Genomic DNA, 25028 nt, shown 5'->3' with positions numbered 1-25028 from the left:
TCTTACCTGCTGGGTAGGCCTCTCTTCCCCAGAGAGAGGAGCTTCTGTCCCTGAGCTGTGGCTGGTTCCTCCCTGGGCTCTCTCTTCACCAGGGGGTTGGTTGGGGGTCGTCCTCTCAGACGACCAGCCCCCTCGTACCCTGACAACATAGCCCTGRGAGCGACGGAGAGAGAAAGAGAGAGAGGGAGCGAGGGAGGGAGTGCGAGAGAGAGGGGAAGGAGAGAGTGAGTAAAGGGAGAGAGTGAGTGAGGGAGGATAAAAATTAGAGAGAAAGAAATATAGAGAAAGCAAAAGGTAGAAACAGAGAGAAAGATAGGGCGAGTGGGCAGGGGGGAGAGAGGATAAAAGGGAGAGGTTAAGAGTGAGAGAGAAAAGGCATTGAACAGAGATGGTTACCACAGAGAGTCAGGACACCCATTTAATATCCCATCCGAAAGAGGGTATCCTACACAGGGCAAAGTCCCCAATCACTGCCCTGGGGAATTGAGATCTTTTTTCTTTTCTTTTTTTATCAGGGGAAAGAGTGCTTCCTACTGGCCCTCCAACACTACTTCCAGCAACATATGGTCACCCATCCAGGGACCGACCAGGACCGACACTGCTTAGCTTCAATGGCAAGCCAGCAGTGCGATGCACAGTGGTAAACATACATTATCAGTAGTACAGTCCAAAAAATACTGTTCTGGATGCTGTAAGAAAACTATCTAGACACCCCTGACAGGTGCCTCTATATATTTTTTTATTTTATTTAAGCTTTATTTAACTAGGCAAGTCAGTTAAGAAAAAATGATTATTTCAATGACGGCCGTAGTCCATAGTTCATTGTAATAGACGCATTTGCGTGTGCTTTGTTACTACCTGCCCAGACCAAAGATATATCTTGAAAGAAACATTTTCATGTAGTGTAAGTGATCAATAGTCACTTACACAAATGCTGACCTCGAACAAAACCTTTTCAGTATTTATATATGAGTAGAGTACGGCCTACTCTAACAGACTTCTTGGCAGGTACTACAACTTGACACCAATCCAAATCACATTACCAACACAGGATCACTTAGCTTCTGAAAACAACCTTCGGCAACGATTTATTAATAGAACAACGTACGATTACATCCGACACATTAAAGACTCCTCTGGCGGGAATTTAAAAAGTTGATAATCAAGTTAGTTTTATATTAAAACCGTTCATCACAGCTCGGCTCCCGCTCCGCTATTACACTTGACAAGCTTCCGACTGTAAACTCTGGCAGCCAGCCATCCACAGCCCGGCCAGGCCTAGACAAATAGAGCAAGCCCACTGCAATAGCAGAAAATCCTTCTGAGCAGTGCGTAAGTTAAGCCGATCGGCAGTGCTGAGTCGGCGTTTAACCCAACGCTTCTGATTCGAAATGCTTCTGATTCTGCTGTGGACATTGTGAAAAAATGCAATTTGCCACCCTTAAACCTCTCTGCCGAGGAGCCAACGGCACGTCATCCGCCTCGTCTCAGACTCCAACACTCTCACCTTGGAATAATTTAAATTTGCAGAGAGTAGTGCGCAGTCCTCTGTTATGACTTTAAGAAAAATACTTTGAAAATGTCAAGACAGCTGTTATTTTTCTAGTTTGGAACAGTGTCAGGGCATCTCAGTTGAAAGTGAAACAGAGGTTCAATGACATTGGGATTGCATTTAGCTAAGTCTCCTCTCCATCCAAGGCTGCAGGTCCAATTAGAAATATCTGTTGGGTGGCGACACTGACACTGTTTAAATCATTTGAAATTGCATTCTTCCTTTCTTCACTCCCTGATCTGACATGGCTGGATGGGTAAAAGCTATGAAGTTGAACCTTTGCTCTTACCTATCCAATCATGTTAGATCAGTAAGGATGGAAACAGGGCCAGCTGGCCATCTTGACAAATCATCACAATGACATCACTTCCCCCCACCTGGTTTCCATGGGAGTGTCCTGGGGCGTGGCTTCCTCCTGTTCATCGGCAGTGCACAGCCTCTTGGTCTTCTGGACAAAGTGCACAGGGACAAAGGTGATCTGCTTTTCACCGCCCAGCCGGTCAGGCAGCACGGCCTCCTTCTTCATGTTGATGTCGGAGTAGGGACAGCCGAAGGCACTGTGGAGAAATGAAAGAAAATGAGGGGGAGGGGTGAGAGAGAGGGATAGGGATGGAGAGAGTTAGAGTGAGAGCAGAGAGAGAAGTAGACAGATTGAAAGATTGAGCCAGAAAGAGAAAGAGAAGAAAGAGCATGATTGAGAAAGAAAGAGAAAATAAATGGTGTTAGACATGGCTGTTAAAACATGCACTTCTCATCCGGCCAGATCATGCAGCAGGACATGTTTGTGTGTGTGAGAGTTCATTTGGCCCGGCATGTCACAGCGCATCAGTCAAACCATCCCTTCAAAATTACCATGTGGAGAAAGTCAGTGTGAATCTGGCCACAATGTGGTGCTGAGTTCCGGTCAACCAGAAACAGTAAAGAGTAGAGACACATTGCTATTGTGCTATTGTGCTCAAAGTAATTCATTATATAAATCTCTAGGCTTTGCTGAGCCAGAGCACTTTTCCTGCAGCAAACCACTGTTTTAGAAAATCTCTATCTCTCCCTATTGTCTCACTCTCCCTCCCTCTCTCTCTCTTATCATGCTTCTTTTGGTTCAGTTCAGCGAATTCTACTTTGGATCATGACTCACACGGAAGCAACATTCCACAAAACAACATGACAAACCTTGAAATGAACAAGAAATATTCATTACAAAACTTCAATGAAGAGGCCCAAAAAAAACATGATGAAGGAATGAGAAGATTAGGCAAATGAAGTGTGAAATGGAGTGAAAGAGAAAAAGAGAGAGCAAGAGAGAGAAATGCTTGGTGGTGCTTTTCTTGTCTCATACACACAAAAGAACACAGGTACGCACACACAGACACACACGCACCCCTTGACACCCCGTATAAATTAGTGATGGAAGATGATAGGTTGCATAAGTAATACCTCAAATATACTGCCCTTATAAACACAGAGGTGTGCAGGACACTGTTACCTATCCACACAGGCAGTTAGRATCACCACTTTATTTTCAGAATGTGAAATRWYAGAATAATAGTAGAKAGAATGATTTATTTCAGCTTTTATGGCACTGCATGATTTGAGTCCCTGGCGGCGTAGTGTGTTACTGATGGTAGGCTTTGTTACTTTGGTCCCAGCTCTCTGCAGGTCATTCACTAGGTCACCCCGTGTGGTTCTGGGATTTTTTGCTCACCATTCTTGTGATCATTTTGATCATTTTGCGTGGAGCCCCAGATCGAGGGAGATTATCAGTGGTCTTATATGTCTTCCATTTCCTAATAATTGCTCCCACAGTTTGATTTCTTCAACCAAGCTGCTTACCTATTGCAGATTCAGTCTTCCAGCCTGGTGCAAGGTCTACAATTTTGTTTCTTGGTGTCCTTTGACAGCTCTTTGGTCTTGGCCATAGTGGAGTTGGAGCGTGACTGTTTAGGTTGTGGACAGTGTCTTTTATACTGATAACAAGTTCAAAACAGTTGCCATTAATACAGGTAACGAGTGGAGGACAGAGGAGCCTCTTAAAGAAGAAGTTACAGGTCTGTGAGAGCCAGAAATCTTGCTTGTTTGTAGGTGACCAAATACTTATTTTCCACCATAATTTTTGCCATAATCATAAAAAATCCTACAATGTGATTTTCTGGATTTTTTTCTTCTCATTTTGTCTGTCATAGTTGAAGTGTACCTATGATGAAAATTACAGGCCTCTCTCATCTTTTTAAGTGGGAGAACTTGCACAATTGGTGGTTGACTAAATACTTTTTTGCCCCACTGTATATACACCACTTGGATCTTGTTTCAATAATAATGAAATCAGACCTTGTTGCGTGTCCGATGATCTACCGTTTATATAAGAGTGGCTAAAACATGCTTATAATGGTCCTCTGGTACACTTCCACTGGTATGCCATCCAGCACTGGAGTTTTCCCGGACTAAAAGGCTTTAATTGCATCAAGAAGTTCCTCCTCTGTAATTTGGCCTTCACATGAGTCTTTCTGTACAGAAGTTAATTTTACATTATTAATAGGGTAAAAGTCCATACAATTACCTGAGGTTATTGGAGATGGAGGAGACTGAAATGAAAACATATTCTTAAAGTACTTTACCTTCTCTTTCAAAATATTGTTCGGTGAATCATGAGTGAATCCATCATTTGTAACAAGTTTCAGTAAAAAAAAAAAAWTTGGTAGCATTTCTATGTTGAAAATTGAAAAAGAATTTGGTGCATTTTCCCCATATTCCATCCAGTTTGCATTATTTTTTTTATAATATATTACACTGGATCTTTCTTGTACAAGTTCCTCCATTTATTTTTATTTTTCCTCCAAATTTCTCTGAGCCTTTATGGTACAGTTTTTATTGCTATCTGTCTGTTCTGTTAGTCATTCAATTTCCTTTGATAATATGGACTCTAATCTGCAGAATTAGCTGACTCTATTTCTTTAAACTTGAGGCTATAGTTATCTTTTAAGGCCTTGGCTAACAGCGTGAGTGTATATATTTACAGATACAGTTTTGTATTTGCATTTATTAAGGATCCCCATTAGCTGCTGCCAAGGCAGGAGCTACTCGTCCTCGTGTCCAGCATCATTAAGGCAGTTATATACAATTTAAAATATTACATGTCATAACATTTTTCACAACACATTAAGTGTGTTCGCTCAGGCCATCACTCTACTACCACCACTTATCTACAATACAAAATMCATGTGTATGTGTGTAGAGTGTGTGTCTTATGTGTATGTGTGCCTGTGTGTGTGTGTGTCTCTTCACAGTCCCTGCTGTTCCATAAGGTGTATCTTTATCCGTTTTTAAAATCTGATTCTACTGCTTGCATCAGTTACCTGATGTGGAAGAAAGAGCCATGGCTACATGGAACAATGTAGTACTGTGYGCCTCCCATTGTCTGTTCTTGACTTGGGGATTGTGAAGAGACCTTTGGTGGCATGTATTGTGGGGTATGCATGTGTGTCCGAGCTGTGTGCTAGTAGTTTAAATTCTCTGGGATAGGTGGCAGTATTTTCACGTCCGGATGAAAAGCGTGTCCAAAGTAAACTGCCTGCTACTCAGGCCCAAAACCTAAGATATGCATATTATTAGTAGATTTGGATAGAAAACACTCTGAAGTTTCAAAAACTGTTTGAATCATGTCTGTGAGTATAACAGAACTTATTTGGCAGGCAAAACCCCGAGGACAAACCATTCAGATTTGTTTCTTTTGAGGTCACTCTCTTTTCAATGGCTTTTCATTGGGAATCCAGATTTCTAAGGGACCTTCTTGCAGTTCCTATCGCTTCAACTGGATGTCAACAGTCTTTAGAAATTGGTTGAGGTTTTTCCTTTGAGAAATGAAGAAGTAACACTGTTCAGAATGAGGCTCGAGGGAAGTGTWCTCTTTGTTAGAGGCACGCTACACTTTGTTTTCCTCCGGTATTGAACACAGATCATCCCTTCTTCAATTTTATCAATTATTTACGTAAAAAATACCTAAAGTTGTATTCCAAAAGTAGTTTGAAATGTTTGGACAAAGCTTACAGGTAACTTTTGAGATATTTTGTAGTCACATTGCGCAAGTTGGAACCGGTGTATTTCTGGATCAAACGCGCCAAATAAATGGGCATTTTGGATATACAGTGGGGAGAACAAGTATTTGATACACTGCCGATTTTGCAGGTTTTCCTACTTACAAAGCATGTAGAGGTCTGTAATTTTTTATCATAGGTACGTACACTTCAACTGTGAGAGACGGAATCTAAAACAAAAATCCAGAAAATCACATTGTATGATTTTTAAGTAATTAATTTGCATTTTATTGCATGACATAAGTATTTTGATCACCTACCAACCAGTAAGAATTCCGGCTCTTACAGACCTGTTAGTTTTTCTTTAAGAAGCCCTCCTGTTCTCCACTCATTACCTGTATTAACTGCACCTGTTTGAACTCGTTACCTGTATAAAAGACACCTGTCCACACACTCAATCAAACAAACAGACTCCAACCTCTCCACAATGGCCAAGACCAGAGAGCTGTGTAAGGACATCAGGGATAAAATTGTAGACCTGCACAAGGCTGGGATGGGCTACAGGACAATAGGCAAGCAGCTTGGTGAGAAGGCAACAACTGTTGGCGCAATTATTAGAAAATGGAAAGAATTCAAGATGACGGTCAATCACCCTCGGTCTGGGGCTCCATGCAAGATCTCACCTTGTGAGGCATCAATGATCATGAGGAAGGTGAGGGATCAGCCCAGAACTACACGGCAGGACCTGGTCAATGACCTGAAGAGAGCTGGGACCACAGTCTCAAAAAAACCATTAGTAACACACTACGCCGTCATGGATTAAAATCCTGCAGCGCACGCAAGGTCCCCCTGCTCAAGCCAGCGCATGTCCAGGCCCGTCTGACGTTTGCCAATGACCATCTGGATGATCCAGAGGAGGAATGGGAGAAGGTCATGTGGTCTGATGAGACAAAAATAGAGCTTTTTGGTCTAAACTCCACTCGCCGTGTTTGGAGGAAGAAGAAGGATGAGTACAACCCCAAGAACACCATCCCAACCTGAAGCCTGGAGGTGGAAACATCATTCTTTGGGATGCTTTTCTGCAAAGGGGACAGGACGACTGCACCGTATTGAGGGGAGGATGGATGGGGCCATGTATCGCGAGATCTTGGCCAACAACTTCATTCCCTCAGTAAGAGCATTGAAGATGGGTCGTGACTGGGTCTTCCAGCATGACAACGACCCGAAACACACAGCCAGGGCAACTAAGGAGTGGCTCCGTAAGAAGCATCTCAAGGTCCTGGAGTGGCCTAGCCAGTCTCCAGACCTGAACCCAATAGAAAATCTTTGGAGGGAGCTGAAAGTCCGTATTGCGCAGTGGCAGCCCCGAAACCTGAAGGATCTGGAGAAGGTCTGTATGGAGGAGTGGGCCAAAATCCCTGCTGCAGTGTGTGCAAACCTGGTCAAGAAATACAGGAAACATATGATCTCTGTAATTGCAAACAAAGGTTTCTGTACCAAATATTAAGTTCTGCTTTTCTGATGTATCAAATACTTATGTCATGCAATAAAATGCAAATTAAACAGACACCTCGGTGCATTCAGCATGTCAACACTTCTTACAGAAACAAGTAGTGATGAAGTCAATCTCTCCTCCACATTGAGTGTTATGGGATTTTTATGAATAATGATGTATACATTTAACGTAGAATTATAACCTGTCTGATGAAGAATGTTTGTCCATAAGAAAGAGGGAGAGTTAGCAGGCAAGGAACTGTGGCAGACAACTTGTGACCACTGTGGAACTGATAACAGGGAAGGAAGTCTCCCCACCCAGGGAGGGGGGAAACCTTGGGCTTGTAGTAGATTGTATAACAGGTGGCAGGCTATGTATGAAAAGGAGAAGACTTGTGAACTATATTATCATTGTATTAGAGGAGGAGGGACAGTTATGACGAAATGTGAAGTATATAAACCAATATACAGGAAATGATAAGCAGAGCGCTCTCGAAAATACATTTTCTGACTATTGTGGCTGGGCCTCCGTCTGATTCATTTCAACCAGTTTCTTACAAATTCTGGGTTTCAGGCTGAGTAATTAATTSAATTGGATATTATGAACACTGAGAACAAAATTCTCGTGACATTGAGCCATGAGAGATATACATGCATATTATTCATGTTAGCTCTCCGTGTCCATTTAAGGGCCAGCAGTGCAACCCTGTAATTTWCAGAGGTCCCTCTTTGTGGCACCTGACCACACGACTGAACAGTAGTCCAGGTGCAACAAAAGTAGAGCCTGTAGGACCTGCCTTGTTAAAACCTCTCTAGGGTATGTGGGACAGTAGCGTCCCACCTGACCAACATCCAGTGAAATTGCAGAGCACCAAATTCAAAAACAGAAATACTGATTATAAAAATTCAGAAAACATACAAGTGTATTACATAGGTTTAAAGATTAACTTCATGTGAATCCAACCACGGTGTCAGATTTCAAAAAGGCTTTACGGCGAAAGCATATCATGCGATTATTTGAGAACATCGCCCAGCAGACAAATCATTACAAACAGTAGCCAGCCAAGTAGAAGAGTTACAAAAGTCATAAATAGAGATAAAATTTATCACTTACCTTTGATGATCTTCATTTGGTTGAACTCAGAAGACATCCATTTACTCAATAAATGTTCGTTTTGTTCGAATAAATCCATGTTTATATCCACAAACCTCCGTTTTGTTTGCGTGTTTTCTTCAGTAATCCACAGGCTCAAACGCAGTCACAACAGGCAGACAAAATCCAAATTGTATCCGTAAAGTTCAAAGAAACATGTCAAACGATGTTTATATTCCATCCTCAGGTTGTTTTTAGCCTAAATAATCGATAATATTTCAACCGGACAATAACGTTGTCAATATAAAAGGTAAACAAGAAAGGCGGGATTGCGCATGAAAAAGCTCTGTGACACTTTAGGGTCTAGTCATTCAGACTGGTCTTACTCCCTCATTTTTCAGAATACAAGCCTGAAACAATTTCTAAATACTGTTGACATCTAGTGGAAGGCATAGGAACTGCAATTTGAGTCCTAAGTCAATGGATACTGTAATGGCATTGAATAGAAAATTACAAAAATAAAAAACATCCTAGTTCCTGGAGGGATTTTTCTCAGGGTTTCACCTGCCAAATCAGTTCTGTTATACTCAGATAACTTATTTTAACAGTTTTGGAAGCTTTAGAGTGTTGTCTATCCAAATCGACCAATTATTATGTGTATATCCTAGCCTCTGGGCCTGAGTAGCAGGCAGTTTACTTTGGGCACGCTTTTCATCCGGAGGTGAAAATAGTGCCCCCTACCCTAGAGAAGTTAAGAAGCCAGAGTAGCGCTTTATTATGGACAGACTWYTCCCCATCTTAGCTACTGTTGTATCAACGTGTTTTGACCATGACAGCTTACAATCCAGGGTTACTCCAAGCAGTTTAGTCACCTCAACTTGCTCAATTTCCACATTATGTATTACAAGTTTTAGTTGAGGTTTAGGGTTTAGTGAATGATTTCGCCCAAATACAATGCTTTTAGTTTTTGAAATATTTAGAACTAACTTATGCCTTGCCACCAAATCTAAAACTAACTGCAGCTCTTTGTTAAGTGCTGCAGTGAATTCACTCCCTGGTGTAGCTGACATGTATAGTGTTGAGTCATCCGCATACATACATAGACAAACCGGCTTTACTCAAGGCCAGTGGCATGTCATTAGTAAAGATTGAAAAGTAAGGGTCCTAGACAGCTGCCCTGGGGAATTCCTGATTCTACCTGGAGAGCACACACTTTCTAGTAGGCTTAGATTGAAGATTTGGAAAATATGGGTGGCAATATCTTCAGTAATTTTCCATCCAAGTTGTCAGAACCTGGTGGCTTGTCATTGTTTACAGACAACAATAGTTGACAACTCTCACATTCTTTTGGCTGCAAAGAAATATACAGCAACGAGTAAATGAGGGGTCACTATAAGTGTAACAGCAAGCAAGTCACTGGGGTGGTGAGGGCCAACTGCTCTCATTTGTTGTACATGTTTTCCCCACCAAGATTACTTTCAAGGCTGGGCACCTCTTAAGTCCCCCAAAGCAACATCCAGGCCTGCTCTGACATGACAACTGTCAACCAATTGAGGCCAAACTCTATTAGCTGGGGGCCAACGGAGCTAAATGGGGGGCCACATCCGCCTATACAATGCTAAAGGAAACACTGGAACTTACAGCTGGTTTGGAGTGGGAGATCAGAGATCAAGAAAAGGTTGCTCTGACATCACAAAAGCCCACATCTTCACGCTCCATTACAGTCCATAAGCCCAGCCTATGCATCTCAAGGCCGGCCATGAATTTTACTGAGAAAAAATGTCCACTGGAAACAGAGTGTTAACAGGCATAGATAAGGAGACAATTGATTGGACCTGATTTGGACAGGCACACACCTATCTATTTAAGGTCCCACAGTTGAGAGTGCATGACAGAGCAAAACTAAGCCATAARGTCAAAGGAATCGTCCGTAGAGCTCCGAGACAGGATTGTGTTGAGGAACAGATCTGTGGAAGCATACTAAAGTATTTCTACAGCATTGAAGGTCCCCCAAAACACAGTGGCCTTCATCATTCTTAAATAGAAGAAGTTTGGAACCACCAAGACTCTTCTTAGACTGGCCGCCCGGCCCAACTGAACACTCGAAGGAGAAGGGCCTTGGTCAGGGGGTTGACCAAGAACCCGATGGTTCTTGGTCAAACGTCCAGAAGGACAACCATCTCTGCAGCACTCCACCAATAAGGCCTTTATGGTAGATTGGCCAGACAGAAGCCACTCTTCAGTAAAAGGCACATGACAGCAAGCTTGAAGTTTGCCAAAAGGCACTTAAACGTCTCTCAGATCATGAGAAACAAGATTCTCTGGTCTGATGAAACCAAGATTGAACTCTTTGGCCTGAATTCCAAGCGTCACGTCTGGATGAAACCTGGCACCATCCCTACAGTGAAGTATGGTGGTGGCAGCATCATGCTGTGGGGATGTTTTTGAGCGGCAGGGACTGGGAGATTAGCCAGGATCGAGGCAAAAATGAACGGAGCAAAGTACAGTGATATCCCTGATGAAAACCTGTTCCAGACCGCTCAGGACCTCAGACTAGGGCGAAGGTTCACCTTCCAACAGGACAACGACCCTAAGCACACAGCCAAGACAAGGCAGGAGTGGCTTCAGGACAAGTCTCTGAATGTCCTTGAGTGGCTCAGCAAGAGCCCGCACTTGAACCCGATCGAACATCTCTGGAGATCTGAAAATAGCTGTGCAGCAACACTCCCCATCCAACCTGACAGAGCTTSAGAGGATCTGCAGAGAAGAATGGGAGAAACTTCTCAAATACAGGGCTACAAGCTTGTAGCATCATATCCAAGAAGACTTGAGGCTGTAATCGCTGCCAAAGGTGCTTCAACAAAGTACTGAGTAAAGGGTCTTTCTTTATAAAATTGCAAACATGTCTAAAAACCTGTTTTTGCTTTGTCATTATGGGGTATTGTGTGTTGATGGATGAGAAAAAATTGAATACATTTTAGAATAAGGCTGTAACGTAACAAAGTGTGGAAAATGTCAAGGGGTCTGTAATATACTTTCCGAATGCACTGTCGGCCTGCATCTGTTGCCATAAATTGAGCCGACACACATACAGACAGACACAGACACGCTTCTACCTTGGGACCAACTAAACCGTAGCACGGGCCAAGGAAAAACACATACATCTGTGCATTTTGATAGGGGGATGAAACTGCGCTCTCAGCAGACCGGAGACTTTAAGCCGGGATGAGACAATTTATGTTGACGCCAGCTGTGGAAATCGACCATGCTTGCGTTCATTAAAACAAAATGCTGCATGATGGAACTACAGGCGTCTGAAGCGGCAGGGTTTTAGTAGCTCAAAAATAGATTGCAGCAGTAGTCTGAGTGTTGAGAAGCTAAAATTACGCTGTTCAGAGAGTGGTTGGTCGCCCCACTCTGTGCCCTTTCCTCCACTGCAGATGGTTTAGAGAGATAAGATCAATTTGTACTGCAGGAAAGAGCCGTGCTGGGCTGTTCTAATGCCCAGGCAGGGCGCTAAAGTGGGCACTTTCCATTCAAATGTTATCTCAATGGAAATGAACATGCCTTGTCTTTGTGCGGCATCGTATTCTGTAAATGAGTTGACCCTTTGAGGTCAAAAGTTAAACCCAAAATTATCGAAAGGTGAATTGTATAACACCCTGAAGGTCCCTCAACACATACAAATGTACATTTATTTTTCTTCAAAGTAAAGTAAGTCACCGTTTTATAAATATTCATGAGATTATTATAATGAGATTGCATAACACTCGACTCGAGCAGTAGATGAGCTCCCACACTCACAAACCTTCAGGCTAATACCAAAATTCAAACTAGGATAATATTACCTCTTCACCAATAACGCCTCTGGAATTAAAAATAATACTTTCATCAAAATCATTGAGGGTGCCGGAGCGTAATGCCATGTGGGGGTATGAAATAGCTCTCATCTTCCTGATTAGTTATTTTAATATGCATGTCGATTGATGGTTTTATTACCGTGCACTGCAGAGATGACTGAATACAGCTCTGTGTGTGTGTGTTCCTGGGCAGAAATGCCTTCTGGAACGTGTAAACTTTCATGTGCCTTAATAACACACTTGTATGCCATCTGTAAATAGGAATACAATTGTTAAATTACAAGACTAGTCGGTTTAGCCATGGAAAAAGACAGGAACCTTTCCGCTAGCCATGATTGGCTGAGATAATGGGTGGGCTGGACATGCCGAGAGATGAGTTCCGATTGTTCTGCCATGTAGCACGCTTCGGTCTATAACATGCGCATCAGTTTGTGTAGGTAATCCTTAGTAACAGAGCTTTTTTGAAAGATATCAAGTAGGAGAACTGCAAAAGTGTTGCTCTCCACTTTCTGGAGAACCGAGTTTTGAAATCAGTGGCATTAGAGTTTAATAGCTAAAGAAATTGAGAGAATTCTGACTTTTTGATTGCAAATATGCAGACGGAGTCAAAAAGAGAACACACAGAAGGCTGTTGTAAACCAGAGACAGGTGTTTTGTACATCTTCAAACTAAGGGCAACCATCCACCCGTGAAAGAGGGAGAAGCATCCATTCATGTATACGAATTTACGAACGTTTAACGTTGAATATCTCCGGTGTCAGTAAACGTTGGAAAAAAGAGCAATTCAATTGTTGCCTGCAGCACAGTTGCAGTCACCAATGCTCTGGATAACATAAAAACAGCCTAAACAGCTCTGCTAGGGCGAGTAAAATGGTCAGAGTGAGCTGTTCCCTCATTTGTGTTYGGAAGTTGCTAGCAAGCTAGCCAACATTAGCCAGTCAGCTTGGGTGCTTGACTGCTGTTGTTAGGTCATAATGCTCAGATCAACCCTACTCCTCGGCCAGAGCGTCCAATGCGCGCTCTGAACTCCCCGAGAGCGAAGCGCTCTGAATTTACACACGGACAATCTGACAACGCTCTGAGTTTATGAACGCCCAGAGCTCACTCTGAGCACACTCTGGCACTCCAGATTGAATTTACGAACACACCCGTAGTATAAACCAGCCTTTAGTCTTGAAATCTTTGGTTGTTTTGTACATGGCCTCACATGTGAATCCTTGAAGAGATGGGTGGGGCTAAGGCTTAAGAGGGTGTGAATTATGCTGGATGGGTGTAGACAAAGAAGAGCTCTCCAGTAGGTGTACCAAAACATTCAAGGTCCATTTTCTCAAAAAGTGAGGTTACAAGTTTATCAACATTTTCTATCTCTGAGTCTCTACTTTTATCCAATGTAAAATACACCATTTGAATATGTTTATACCCACATATGTTATTCTACGCATAAAACTGAAGTTCTGAGTTCATGATAATTCATGCAGATGAAATTCAAATGAGTTGCTAATGAAGTTGGGTTAGAGCCACTTTTCTAGAGAGTTTTTATTTTGCTGCAGTAACAGGGCTTAAAGCATGGTACTGTGGTTGTGGAGGACTCTGTCACTGAATGTCTTTCCATTGGGCTGTGGAGAGGGGTGTGCAGGGGGGGGGGGGGGWTATSCMCMCYCCMCYCYCWTYCMWTYCAGRKTTGATTATATCCTTGGAAAAGGTGAGGCACAAAAATAGCAGAGGGCGAGTTGAATCCTCAGACAGACGCTCAGTGAGACAGAGAGAGGGAGAGAGGGAGAGAGGGAGGAGCAGAGGGGTGAATGGAAGGACTACTATACTACCACTGTCGTATAGTATTGACTACATTATAAAAACAGAGTAAGATCTACAGTTTGTTTATTGAAAAAGTCAACTTTGACACCTGGCATTGTCAAAATATACCGCGACTAAAATTAATATTAGTCGGCATATTCCGATTTTTTTCACCTAAAGTGCCATATATTCAAAGACACATCCTCTTCCATAATCAAAAAGTGAGAATTTCCACCAAGCACTCTGCAAAGCGGTGTGTTTTTGTAAAACAAATGGGTTAGAGAGGGCCATAACCTCAGTGGTATGACAGCCGGTGATAGACTGTGTGCTGCTGCTCTGGCAGTCAGTCAGTCAGGCAGAGTCTTGGCAGGGAGAAGAGCATGGAGCAGGCCTGCAAGCTGCAGGGTTAACTTCTCTAGGCTACTCGTATGTGAGCTCCGTGAGTGAACATGGTCCAGGAGTGCCTCTCCTCCATCATCCCTTTTTCTCCTCTCCTTTGTGGAGGTACCTCTGGCTCCCCTAGGTGAAAAGCTTAGAACCCGGCTGGCTGCAGCCCTATCTCGCCCTACAGAGAAGCCCAGGTCAGCTAGCCTGGAGCTAAATGCTAATGCTAGCAAGGATTCGTGCTCCAACGAGCTATCGCTGGATGTTAATGCTAGCAACATACTCTCACTGTTGTTGCATGGAGCCAACCAACAGGCCATGCAATGCTGCAGTTACAGCAGCATATATATTACCCACAGACAATGGCATCCACATCTCACCTTGCCAAAGCCAGCTGTTGGTGGATAATACCTTAATTTGTGTTATTAGTCCTTCCTGATCTGGGTGTCAATGGGCACACAGGAAGCAAATTGAGCAAACAAAATATGCCTCTAAACAATGGTGACATGCTATCAGAAAAGCCAAGCTGGGGATAGGTCTGGCCCAGAAACAATTCTTAGCCGCTACCCTCTAAGCACTTGTARGGATTGGAAAGGATGTGTTTGATTTGATGGGTATAAGCAACATAGTGAACGTGCTACCAAGCCTATCAGAGAGCAAGGTGGAACTACTACCATACTGCTGATACCTTTCTAATCCCTTCAGATCTACAGGGTTTAGGCWATTGGGGATTTTTCTGGACCGGCGGATATTGTCAGACAATGTAGTCATCAACAGGTGTCTTACCTGTGGTGTCCTGTGTATTTGGCTCCTTTGATGTGGCCCACGCCCCTGCAGCCCGGAGTGGGGCACACTCCCTGGGTCATGGAGCTCTTAAGGTCAGAAGGTCCTGCGTGTGCTGGATGGGGATGACAACCAACAAACCAATCACAAGGCTTGCTTGAGGCTGGCAAGAAAGAGTTTTGAAGATAACGCATGCTTTTCATTGATTGATTTAGTCAACAGGCAAGTAGGTAAAATTGGGTCAGCATATATTAACTACATTCAGTGCCTTTGGAAAGTATTCAGACCACTTAACTTTTTCAAAATTCTGTTACATTACAGCCTTGTTCTAAAATGGATTAAATTGTTTTTTTCTCCTCATCAATCTACACACAATACCCCATACAGACAAAGCAAAAACAGGTTTTTAAAAATGTTAGCAAATGCAATAAAATAAAATAAACTTTAATATCACATTTACATAAGTATTCAGACCTTTTACTCAGTACTTTGTTGTAGCACCTTTGGCAGCGATTACAGTATCGAGTCTCTTATTGGGTATGATGCTACAAGCTTGGCACACCTGTATTTGGGGAGTTTCTCCCATTCTTCTCTGCAGATCCTCTGAAGCTCTGTCAGGTTGGATGGGGAGTGTTGCTGCACAGCTATTTTCAGGTCTCTCYAGAGATGTTCGATCGGGTTCAAGCCCGGGCTCTTGCTGAGCCACTCAAGGACATTGAGACATGTCCCGAAGCCACTCCTGTGTTGTCTTGGCTGTGTGCTTCGGGTCTTTATCATGTTGGAAGGTGAACCTTCGCCCCAGTCTGAGGTCCTGAGCGGTCTGGAACAGGTTTTCATCAAGTATCTCTCTGTACTTTGCTACGTTCATCTTTGCATCGATCCCGACTAATCTCCCAGCCACTGCTGCTGAAGAGTGGCTTCCGTCTGGCCAATCTACCATAAAGGCCTTATGGGTGGAGTGCTGCAGAGATGGTAGTCCTTCTGGAAGTTTGACCAAGAACCAATGCCCTTTTCCTCCGAGTGCCCAGTTTGGAAGGGCGGCCAGCTCTAAGAAGAGTCTTGGGGGTTCCAAACTTCTTCCATTTAAGAATGATGAAGGCCAATGTGTTCTTGGGGACCTTCAATGCTGCAGAAATGTTTTGTTACCCTTCCCCAGTTCAGTGCCTCGAAAACAATTCTGTCTCTGAGCTCTACGGACAATTCCTTTGACCTCATCGCTTGGTTTTTGCTCTGACATGCACTGTCAACTGTGGGACCTTATATAGACAGGTGTGTGCCTTTCCAAATCATGTCCAATCAATTGAATTTACCACAGGTGGACTCAAATCAAGTTGTAGAAACATCAAGGATAATCAATGGAAACAGGATGCACCTGTTTTCGCTTTGTCATTATGGGTTAGTGTGTGTAGATTGCTGATTATTTTTTATTTAATCCATTTTAGAATAAGGCTGTAATGTAACAAAATGTGCAACAACAAGTCAAAGGGTCTGAATACTTTCCGAAGGCACTGTACAGGCCATAAACCTGACTTGAATTCCATAAGTTGTCATTCATTGTAACTTAATTTCAGATGGATACTCATCATGCAAGGGTTTTCACTGTAGGATAACTTAAACCCATGTTGTAGCCTATATAGCCTCATCGCCTATAACATGGGTTTTAGTTATCCAACTGTGCAAACCCATGCGTTATGAGTATCTATTTGAAATTAAGTTACAATGAATGAGACCTTACACATGATTAGCTGGGGTAGACCAATAAGTCTTTCGAGTGTCAGGGTAGACAAATAGCCCTTATGGTTCTGCTTATGTGTTAGATTGAGACATCTAGAGCAACACCAAACATTTCTGTTGCCATAATATATCAAGCACCAAACTTCTAAGACAAACCAAATAAGATATATAGAATTCAAGTCAGGTTTATGGCCTGTACTGCTGGTGCCAAGACAAAACTCTCTCTCTCTCTCTCTCTCTCTCTCTCTCTCGCACACACACACACACGCACACATGCACGTGAGCGCACACATGCACGTGAGCGCACACATGCACGTGAGCGCACACATGCACGTGAGCGCACACATGCACGTGAGCGCACACACCTCATTCGTCGTCCCAAATGTGTTTACCAAAAGGGGAAATTGAAAAGATTTATTCCACCAGTCTCTGAAGGAGACAAGTCCTCCACTTGAAATAAGATTAGAGTTGTGTTTTTTTTWTTTYTAACATGATTTCTGTTGCAGCCATTTATATTGTATCCCTAAATCACTGTGGAACTGTCAATGGTAATACATCAAGAAAAACAATCACAGCCAACATCGAAAATGAAGAAAAATGGAAGGCATTCTTCAAAGGTCAAGAGATTAGTCTGTGCAGACAAAAATACTTGTCAATCACAACGACTACTTTGCTATAAATGTAAGTATCTGTCCAGTGTTCCAGATTTTAAAACGAAATACAATATGAATTAAATAGATGTACTTCCAAAAAATTATCATTTTGGATGTTATAAAAAGTATATTTCCCTGTGCCCCTTATTTGCCTGTTCGGAAACAACAGAGAGTGGTTTGGGTGTATACTGGTACATTTTTTTTTACTGATTTGACTGCTCAGCCAATGAGACATGTATACATTTGGATATTCACATTAGCTCCCACATGGGGGCACTGGGGCAGACTGCCCGAGCCTGTCTGCACCAAGTCAAATAGTATGGATGGATTCAGAATATGGAAATGCACAATGGAACTACTAGGGCACGTCACTATAACAGCAATAAATGCAGGCTGATTATTTCACAAGTGTGAGTCATTTCTGTTCTTTACTTCACTGTCACTAAATTGCTGATATTTTTGTTGTTAGCTACGTAACTAGCTAGTCATGAAGCTAGCTAGCTACTACTGCTATCTATATCAGTCAACAACAGCTAACACAACCGCGTTCTCTTGACATAAAACTTTTAGCTACAAACCACAGGATTTAAAATAAAATGGAATGGCAAGATGGTTGTTGTGTGAAAGATCTGCTTTGACTTGCTTTCTTAGCTAACGATTGCTACCATTAGCATGCTAACCTTAGATAACTGCTTCTAAATAGCCAGCAGGCCAACTTTTACAAACCACATAACTTAAAATAGAAGTGACTGGCGAGATAGTTGTTGCATAGGCTTTGTCTTTTTTTGCCAAGACCAGCTGTGGATTGCTTGGCTTGCTTGCTAGCTAGCTACCTTGCCTGTGTGCAGTAAGCACATGTCTCCCCTAGTMTSGAGAAAGATCCTTCTCCCCACAGGAGAATTTGAAAAAAATTAAAAAGTTGCTGGATTAGTCACACACGCGTCTGTCTCCGCCAAAGATAATGATGTCATTATCCAAGCAAATTTCAAGTGTTTTTCTTTTTAACGTTTTGAGATAAACGTTTGAGGTGTGTTTTTATCTCCAATTTAGGCTTTGGCCAGAAATATGATTATAAGATGAGTCAACTACATTATTTGGATAAGTGGTAATATAATATCAACATTTAAAAGTGAGATTTTCACTGGACAGTTACTTTAAAGTTGTTTTAGGGCAGGGATACTGTGCTATTGGCTGTGGAGTTGTGGTTAGGATTTAAAGCGCAGTACAAAGCCTTGTGCCATAGAAAAGACTTTGCACCCATACATCAGATAGCTGTGCTCTAATGTCAGTGAGATTCACCTCTGAAAGGAACAAAATCAATAGTGGGGATTTAATGGATGGAGAGGTCCTTGAGAAGCATGGACGAGTGCATTGATTTGTGTGTACATGTGAGCGTTGAGTTGGAATGGTTAGCGAAGAGCACACACACACACACTGGGGTGGTGAACTCACAGAGGGGGGGTTCCAGGGGATGACCTGTCCGGGCACACCAGCCCACAGGGTGAAGGTCCGGCAGGTCAGAGTCCACCCAGAAGTCAAACTTCTCATGCCAGCCGTCAAAACGGATCTGAGTAATACAGAGAGAGAGAGCAAAAGAGAGCAAAAGAGAGAGACAGCCACGTTAGTACTAAAAATTATATCTGACATTCATAAAGGGCTTTTCACTATACAGAATAATCTCAAAGTACTGCACAGAAAATAAAACATTTAAACCAAATAGAAAAACATGTATTATAATGGACAATTAAACAGGCCAACATACACAAAGAACACAGCTGACGTACAGGAGACAAGGACACAAAGAACACAGCTGATGTACAGGAGACAAGGACACAAAGAACACAGCTGACGTACAGGAGACAAGGACACAAAGAACACAGCTGACGTACAGGAGACAAGGACACAAAGAACACAGCTGACGTACAGGAGACAAGGACACAAAGAACACAGCTGACGTACAGGAGACAAGGACACAAAGAGCACAGCGATCAACAGAAAGCCTTCCTAAAGACAGAGCGCTGTAATCATGTTTAAAATGCTCTTTCGATCGTATAAAGAGACAGTAACAAAAAAACGTTTTGAGACACCAGGATTAACGATAAGACCTAGTTCCAAATCCACAGTTGTTTCTGCTCCTAGTAGAGCACTGTTTGAAACTTTACTATTTTTTATTTATTTCACTTTTATTTAACCAGGAAGGCCAGTTGAGAACAAGTTCTCATTTACAACTGCGACCTGGCCAAGATAAAGCAAAGCAGTGCGACAAAAACAACACAGTTACACATGGGATAAACAAACGTACAGTCAATAACACARCAGAAAAGTCTGAATACAGTGTGTGCAAATGAAGTAAGGATGTAAGGCAATAAATAGGCCAATAGTGGAGAAAGTAATTACAATTTAGCAATTTACACTGGAGGGATAGATATGCAGATGAGGATGTGCAAGGAGAAATACTGGTGTGCAAAAGAGCAGAAAAACAAAAACAAATATGGGGATGAGGTAAGTATTTGGTTGGATGGGCTATTTACAGATGGGCTGTGTACAGCTGCAGCGATCGGTAAGCTGCTCTGACAGCTGATGCTAAAAGTTAGAGAGGGAGATATGGGTCTCCAACTTCAGTGATTTTTGGAATTCGTTCCAGTCATTGGCAGCAGAGAACTTGAAGGAAAGGTGGCCAAAGGAGGTGTTGGCTTTGGGAATGACCAGTGAAATATAGCTGCTGGAGCGCGTGCTACGGGTGGGTGTTGCTATGGTGACCAGTGAGCTGAGATAAGGCGGAGTTTTGCCTTGCAAAGACTTATTGATGACCTGGAGCCAGTGGGTTTGSCGACGAATTTGTAGCGAGGACCAGCCAACCAGAGCATACAGGTCGCAGTGGTGGGTAGTATATGGGGCTTTGGTTACAAAACGGAGGGCACTGTGATAGACTGCATCCAATTTGCTGAGTAGAGTGTTGGAGGCTACTTTGTAAATGACATCGCCRAAGTCAAGGATCAGTTTTACGAGGGTATGTTTGGCAGCATGAGTGAAGGAGGCTTTGTTGCGAAATAGGAAGCCGGTTCTAGATTTAACTTAGAATTGGAGATGCTTAATGTGAGTCTGGAAGGAGAGTTTTTGGCTAGCCAGACACCTAGGATTTTATAGTTGTCCACATATTCTAAGTCAGAGCCGTCCAGAGTAGTGATGCTAGTCGGGCGGGCGGGTGCAGGCAGCGATCGGTTGAAGAACATGAATTTAATTTTACTATCATTTAAGAGCAGTTGGAGGCCACGGAAGGACTGTTGTATGGCGTTGAAGCTTGTTTGGAGGTTTGGTAACACTGGCCTACACACAATATCCCTGGCCTTGTCATTGGCCTACACACAATATCCCAAAATGTCAAAGTGGAATTATGTTTTTCAATTTGTTTTGAAAGCTGAAATGTTTTGAGTCAATAAGTRTTCAATCCCTTTGTTATGGCATGCATAAATAACTTCAGGAGTAAAAATGTGCTTAACAAGTCACATAATAAGTTGCATAGACTCACTCTTTGTGCAATAATAGAGTTTAACATGATTTTTGAATGACTACCTCATCTCTGTATCCCACACATACAATTATCTGTAAGGTCCCTCGGTTGAGCAGTGAATTTCAAACACGAATTCAACCACAAAGACCAGGGAGGTTTTCCAATGCCTCGCAAAGGGCACCTATTGGTAGATGGGTAAAAAAACAATAAAAAAAAACAGACATTCCTTTGAGCATGGTGAAGTTATTGTTTACACTTTGGATGGTGTATCAATACACCCAATCACTACAAAGATACAGCCGTCCTTCCTAACTCAGTTGCAGGAGAGGAAGGAAACCGCTCATGGATTTCATCATGAGGCCAATGATGACTTTAAAACATTTACAGAGTTAAATAGCTGTGGTATGAGAAAATCTGAGGGTGGACCAACAACACTATAGTTACTCCACAATATTAACTTAATTGACAGAGTGAAAAGAAGGAAGCCTGTTCAGAATAAAAATATTCCAAAAACATGCATCCTGTTTGCAACAAGGCACTAAAGTAATACTGCAATAAATGTGGCAAAGCAATTCACTTTTTGTCCTGAWTAGAAAATGTTATGTTTGGGGCAAATCCAATACAACACATTGCTGGCCTCCTCACCCTGACTACCACCCCCTCACTTCTTTCCACATGCACAACCTCCTCGCATCCCCTGCCTCACTCTTTCCTTTTTTCACTCTAAAAAGCTCTTCCTCTCGCTCTCATTTCATCTATCACTCATTTCCTCACTCCTCACTCCATTGTTCTCTCCCTAACCCCACCCCTTCACCGGGTAGGAGCGTTGGGTCAGTCACCGAAAGGTTGCTGGGTCGAATCCCGAGTTGACAAGGTAAAAATCTGTCGTGCTGCACCTGAGCAAGGCAGTTAACCTACTGTTCTCCTGGCGCCGATGACGTGGAAGTCGATTAAGGCAGCCCCCCGCACTTCTCTGATTCAGAGGGGTTGGGTTAAATGCGCTAGACATTTCAATTGAATGCATTCAGTTGTACAACTGACTAGGTATCCCCCTTTCCTTTCCCTCACCTTGACCCTGTAGTCCTCAGTGTCTGAGACGGTGGCCACGCGGACCAGCATGGGGTTCCTCCTATCCACCGCCTCCAGCTTCATGTTCACCTGGAAACTGTGAGGCGGTCTCTGTGACAGGGGAGAGAGGAAGAGAGGGGGCGGAGAGAGAGAAAGGGCGTTAGAGATGGCAATCAAGCCTGTCGAGACTCCCAAAAAGCCCCATACACTTCCCAGCCAAAAGAGAGGGAGAGAAAAAGAAGACAGGAGAGGACATGAGAAAGAGAGCGAGAGAAAGAGAGAGAGAGCGGTAGGGAGGAGGCGGAAGACAGGACACTGTACACATCTCTGAGAGAGAAGAGCAGAACATGCAGAGTGGAGGAGAGCAGAGGAGAGGACAGGCCCTGTCAGCCAGAAACTCAGCCAGAGGAGAGGATTTGAGGGTGTGAAATTGTGCTGTGCAGATGTCACAGGGGGAGAGGAGGCTGACAGTGGAGTTCTTTATGGGAAAGAACCGTTTTGAAACAGAAGTTTCTGAATGAGAAAGACAGGTCTGGGAAAGAGACAAACTAATGTCAAACTGAGAAAAACATGACTTGTGTCATTATTGTGAAAAGGAACTGAACCACAACAGTTATTAAACTGCTTTTAATTACAATTGGTCGTAGTTATTTTTAGACAATAAAAGGAATCATTATGAAACACGAAATCAGCCGTTAGATTGCAGCAGAGGCTGGGAATAACAATGGTGCTGTGCAACACAGGCTAGCCTGCTGTTCCATGCCTATTGCTTACCATACAGAAAGCCTGGCTTGGAACCGCCGTGGAACCATTGTCTTGTAAGTACTCCTCCCACAGGAAATGTTCTGGATTGGGGTGTCCTTGAACASAATCCAAAACACAAATCGAATTAATCACACACTTGCAAGCTMGCGCACGCACACACAAACACATGCAACAACTTCAAACTGTGACTGTTAACGGCTGTGACAATTTCATCAAAAGAAAAATGTGCTTGAAAACTTGAACGCGACACACACACAGATGGGTGCAACATATGCAGGGGACCAAATGTACACATATCGCCTGGTTGCGGAGATAATTATGGTTAGCTATTGGAGATTGAGTTGTGGAGGCTCCAATTAGTAAGTGATTGGCTCTACAGGACTCTGCCTCAGTAGTTTTTGTGGAACTAATATAGAAGAGAGGAAAATGACTGTACAGAAATAACGCACTCCAGTCCCAAGCCAGAGAGTAGTCAGAGGGAGTTAGAGGCCTTTGACATTTGAGCCAATCGCAAATGGTTCAATAAGAAACTTGAATGGCTACTTGGGAACTGTTCATATATTGTGTCTTTATGATGAAACTCAAATTTGAAACTAGATTTCATTCCAGTAAAACATCCAAGAGAAAACGCATTTGTGCATCTCAATAGGCTAAAGTGGCTCCTTCTCACAAGTTGGCAGATGCTTCAGCCACAAGAAATTAATAAAACATTAAATGTATGTTAGACAAAATATGTTCTGTGCATAGAGACAGCTGGAAGTAGTGGTAGTAAATATGTTGGTAAAGTGCCTATAGATGCATCTATTTCAAAGTAATGAGAACTTTCACCTTCCCAGATTCTCAGGGAAACAAAGCTAGGTGAAAGCTATGATCGCTTATTGATGTCACGTGTTAAATCCACTTCAAATCAGTGTAGATGAAGGGGAGGAGACAGGTTAAAGAAGGATTTTTAAGCCTCTTGACGATTGAGACATGGATTGTGTATGTGTGCCATTCAGTCGGTGAATGGGCAAGACAAAAGATGAATATGCCTTTGAACGGGCCATGGTATTAGGTGCCAAGCACATCGGTCTGTGTCAAGAATGCAATGCTGCTGGATTTTTCACACTCAACAGTTTCCTGTGTGTATCAAGAATGGTCCACCACCCAAAGGACATCCAACCATCTTGACACAACTGTGGGAGTCAACATGGGTCAGCATCCCTGTGGAACGCTTTCGACACCTTGTAGAGTCCATGCCTCGACGAATTGAGTCTGTTCTGAGGGAAAAAGGGGATACAACTCAATATTTGGAAGGTGTCCCTAATGTTTGGTATACTCAGTGTATAACATAATAAAAGTAAGTAAACCAGAGCAGCAGTTGTTCACTTGATCTCAAATTCCTTGAGGAAAAGGATGTGACATCATACTGCACATGACAGCAATGATGAGTCCTTATTAAGTTAAAGCAAGGGATGTGGTTTCAACACATTCACTTCATATTGATGTTTGATGCAATCAGTTTATGTACCACATATATTTTACAAGAAAAAAAACATTCGATCCAAAAAGACAGATACCATCATGTTGGTGTTCACTAAAGCCAGCCAGGCAAGCACCTGCATTTCAAGCTCTATCTCCAATTACCTCATACTGTATGCACCACTGTAACAGCTTTAGCTGAGCTAAGGTCTAGCTGGTCTGATAGGAGTTTGGCGAGAGAGAGACAGCGAGAATGTAAACCTATTCCAAATGGTCAATTAAATGCTCTCTGCATAAGACAAGGCATGGATCAAGGAGTTACAATAATGTTTTACTTAACAGCTGTGATAACAGCTCTCTCTGTCTCTCTCTCATTTAACAGCTCTGCGTCACACTCGCTTTAAAGCACCAAAATTATGAAAAATCCTGTTTTATGACATACAGTTCACGGGGAGAACGTTAACCAAATGGCACAACTGAGCACCTCTGCATATTGGAGAACAGGAGAACGAGCGAGGGAACAGGAGAGAGCCTAGAGGGTTTCGATATCCTCAAAAGCTTCTGACCTGGATTCCTCACCATTGGGTGAGTTTCACTTTATAGCTCCCTGTATGTAATTCCTACCCCATTACCATGACCTGAGCCGTACTTAATGTTGAGTCAGACAACACAATTACGACTGGGTGAAGGGGCTCAGTAGTGGCCCAGTAGTGGCCCACTACGGCAATAATATATATGTAATGTTTATATCGGAAACACAAGGTGAAATTCTAGACACCTCCTGTTGCCTAGTCCCATTGAACGTTACACCGACAAACCCACCAACTTTACTTTATCATCGTAGCTAC

General features: G+C 42.8%; 1 protein-coding gene across 4 annotated transcripts in view; it reads right to left on the bottom strand.

Moving 5' to 3' along the window:
• The window catches only part of LOC111953543 (lethal(3)malignant brain tumor-like protein 4), a 128244-nt gene that overhangs the window by 67112 nt on the left and 36104 nt on the right, over positions 1–25028 (bottom strand). For all 4 annotated transcript variants that reach the window (XM_023972901.2, XM_023972902.2, XM_023972903.2 and 1 more), the window contains 6 exons: positions 22729–22814; positions 21955–22065; positions 18828–18942; positions 14992–15103; positions 1930–2109; positions 7–153 (listed from right to left, as the gene is read on the bottom strand). In XM_023972901.2, the coding sequence (XP_023828669.1) occupies positions 7–153; positions 1930–2109; positions 14992–15103; positions 18828–18942; positions 21955–22065; positions 22729–22814 (751 nt within the window). The remainder of the gene's footprint in view (positions 1–6; positions 154–1929; positions 2110–14991; positions 15104–18827; positions 18943–21954; positions 22066–22728; positions 22815–25028) is intronic.

This window comes from Salvelinus sp. IW2-2015, linkage group LG27 (assembly GCF_002910315.2).
Source record: "Salvelinus sp. IW2-2015 linkage group LG27, ASM291031v2, whole genome shotgun sequence".
NCBI lineage: Eukaryota > Metazoa > Chordata > Actinopteri > Salmoniformes > Salmonidae > Salvelinus > Salvelinus sp. IW2-2015.
Note: the sequence above shows the minus strand (reverse complement) of the source record. Positions and strands in the feature narration are given on the sequence as shown.